This window comes from Puma concolor, chromosome D1 (genome assembly GCF_028749965.1).
Source record: "Puma concolor isolate L17-30 chromosome D1, mPumCon1.1.hap2, whole genome shotgun sequence".
NCBI lineage: Eukaryota > Metazoa > Chordata > Mammalia > Carnivora > Felidae > Puma > Puma concolor.
This window is the reverse complement of record NC_141676.1, coordinates 55,469,556-55,473,013: the sequence shown is the minus strand read 5'-3', so window position 1 is coordinate 55,473,013 and position 3,458 is coordinate 55,469,556. Positions and strand designations below refer to the sequence as shown.

The following is a 3,458-nucleotide window of genomic DNA, read 5'->3' as shown; positions in this document are numbered from 1 at the left end:
CACATAGTATAAAGTAGTCACTAAATGTTAATTACTTTGAGTATTTTCTTATTTCATTATCAATGATTTTCATGTTTCCCTTTTGGACTATAAAATTCTTGGGATGTGACATATTTATGACTGAAAACACAAAACCACTCTCTAAATATTTGTTGATTAAGGAATAAAATGACAAAAAAAATCTGATAGACAGTAACTTAGCAGGACTACTTTTCTACAGTGAAAGTCACTTTTTTCAGGTTTTTCTCAAACAAACAGCTCTGTTTGTTTTGCAAGGAGAAGACTGAGTATAGCTTTGCGAATCTGTTTTGTTTTTACACTATAGATGATGGGGTTGAGCACTGGAGGAAAAAGCAGATATATATTAGCCATCATCGAATGGACCACTTTGGGGGCTGATGGACCATAGCGATGCACCAAGGATAGGCTCATCATGGGGATGTAGAAAATAGCGACTGCTCCAATGTGGGACGCACAAGTGCTGAAGACCTTATGGCGTTCTTCAGGGGAGGCAATACTGAGCACACAGCGAATGATCAAGATATATGACAGGATAATGCATGGTGTATCTACTCCTGTGGTCAGGATGAGATCAATTAATCCACAGATGCTGTTGGCCTGAGTATCTGAACATGCTAATTTAATCACATCTGGGTGGTAGCAGTAAGAGTGGGAAAGGACATTTTCTCTACAGAAATAGAGAGGCTTAAGGAGCAAAAGTAGTGGTACTATTAATACTACACTACGTATAATCATTAACAAGCTCATCTGAATTATTCTGGAATTAGTGAGAATAGTAGTATACCTCAGAGGATCACAGATGGCCACATAGCGGTCAAAAGCCATAGCCACCAGCACCCCAGATTCTATGAATGTAAATCCATGAAGAAAAAACATCTGGATAATGCAGGTATCTAGATTGACTTCTGTTGCATCAAACCAGAGGATACCTAATGTTGTTGACATTGTAGAAATGGCCAACCCCAAGTCAGCAGCTGAAAGCATAGAGAGGAAATAGTACATGGGTTCATGGAGACTCTGCTGGGTAATGATGACAAACAGGATCATGCTGTTCCCAGAGAGGGCAATGGCATAGAGACAGCAGAGGGGGATAGAAATCCATGCATGGACAGACTCTAGGCCAGGAATTCCAGTCAATAAGAAGGTTGGAAATTTAGATGTCAAGTTACTTAAGATCTGCATGTTTTCCTGGATTCGTAGCATGCTGTCCTCACAATGCTCAGATCCTATAGGAATAATAAATTACATTGTCACACAAAAATTTCTAGATAACTTTTCTTCTGCTTAAGGAGAGCTATATAGGTCATAGACAAATACTCTATCATTGAGAAAACTCTAAATCAAACTCTATTTTAAGTATATATACTCTTAAATTCAAGGAAAATATGTCTAATTCATGATGATAATTATTTGCTGTACTGACAGAATTTTAGTTCATAAGATTCTATGTATGCATAATTACTATATAATAGATAATATAATTCAATGCATTCCATTTTGAATAGGTTGTATATTAAATGACTAAGAGAAACCCACCAAAGATATCCGTGGCTCTCCAGTGCCCACATGGGTATCAATTTCCAGGCAAAAGTCTCCAGATTTTTGCTGATAATATCCAGTTGGAAGTTATCATTATATAAGTGCCATTTCAATCCAACAGTGTGGGTGAACAACCTCAGAGGGTAGATTTACAAAAGAAAACCAATGAAGACCAACTCCATAGAAGTTACTGGAAAGGACTATATACACTAAAGCAAGGCTAGACACTTTATAGGAACCATTAAAACCAAGAGAGATGATGATATGACTGGGTGTTACATGAACAACAATGTCAAAGTGCTTAAGTGGCCAAATCTTCTAAGGATTAAAAATTTCAAATGCACCCAAGGAGCATAGTGACCCTAGAAAAAACAGTTGAGTCTAGGGATGACAGCTGAGAAGCTGCTACAGTGTCTTGAATGAATGGAAAAATGAGTAGTAGAGGCACAGGTAAATTATTTCGGGAAGTCATCAGTGAAGGCAAGTGGAGAAATAGGCTGTCACTAAAGAAGACCAGAGGTGGATGGAGGATTTCTACAAGATTAGACAAACTTAGAGAAATATATATGTTTATAAACTGAGGCTACAGATATAGAAGATAGTGAGAGATTGAAAACATAGGGATTAATTGGTATAGAAAACTCAGTAAGAAAGTAGTAGGTGATTGAATACAGAGCAGAACAGTAATTAACCCTCAGAAAGATAAGGATCACCATTTCCATTGACCCTCTAGAATAAGTGGCAAAAGAGTAGATTGATGGAGGGTCATGTGAGGGAATTATGAGGCAGTGCCTGTTTGGGATTTTTTTTTCCTTTTTTTAAAATTGTGGTCAAATAAATCTAATATAAAATTTACCATTGTTAGCATTTTTAAGTGTACATTTCAGTGGTATTAAATACATTCATAATATTGTACAAGCATTATCACCATCCATCTCCATAACTCTTTTCTTCTTGTAAAACTGAACTGTATACCCATTAAACACTCAGTCCTCTTTCCCCAATTATCTATGTAGAGTTCTCACTACTCTTAACATCTCATATAAGTGGAATCACACAGTATTTGTCCTTCAGTGACTGGTTTATTTCACTTAGTGTAATAACCTGAAGAGTCATCTGTGTCATAAAGTATGTCAGAATTTCCCTTTGTTTCTAACCAGTGCCTACTTTTTTTCCTTATGAATTATTAGGGGGAAATTTGCTGCTGTTCAAAGCGTGTGGAGTGATAGAGGCTGGTTTGAGGACATGATAGAGGATTTAAATAGATGTTACAAGGAATAGAGGAGACAGTTGAATCAATACACACAGAAATGTTATAAATATTATAAAATCTTGTTCAATTAAAATGTTTAACATAATTTTGAAAGCAATACATTTAATTGTTGAATTGTTAAAATCAATTCTAGGAAGACTTAAATCAAATAATACCAATGGTAGTTGTTGTAATGTTAATACTTTTCAATCAAGCTTTTAACAATACTAGGTAAAGTTTATTATCTGAGAGTAAATACCCCATAATAAGCATATATGTTACAATTCCTTTTAGGTACTTTCTGTGGTTCCTTTTTAAACTCTAGTTCTCAAGGTTTCCATTCAGTCTGTGAAAAATTGTAATTTTTATCTATCAGCTAGTAGGAATCAGATATCTGTGTGGTATGTGGATCCCTTAAGACAAGATGAATCCTAGTGTTACCTGACTTTTCTGAAAGTTCATATGAATATTTGTGAATAGACAACAATCAAAGTATAAATTCAACACAATGGACACCTTTTTCTACCTTCTTACCAGCTCAACGTGGAAAGAGGAGCCTTCTTTGTCTTCACTCTCAGAGAGAGAACGAGATACAGTTCTGGAGCCATGGACTTTATACCAAAGTGGGTTTGATCTGTGGGGCCAT

General features: G+C 35.9%; 1 protein-coding gene across 1 annotated transcript; it reads right to left on the bottom strand.

The window, feature by feature from the left end:
• Positions 1-206: 206 nt before the first annotated feature.
• LOC112865725 (olfactory receptor 51F1-like) lies at positions 207-1,224 on the bottom strand. Its single transcript, XM_025928801.2, is given in 2 exon segments — positions 207-291; positions 293-1,224. Coding segments are annotated over 2 exon segments (1,017 nt in total).
• Positions 1,225-3,458: the final 2,234 nt, after the last annotated feature.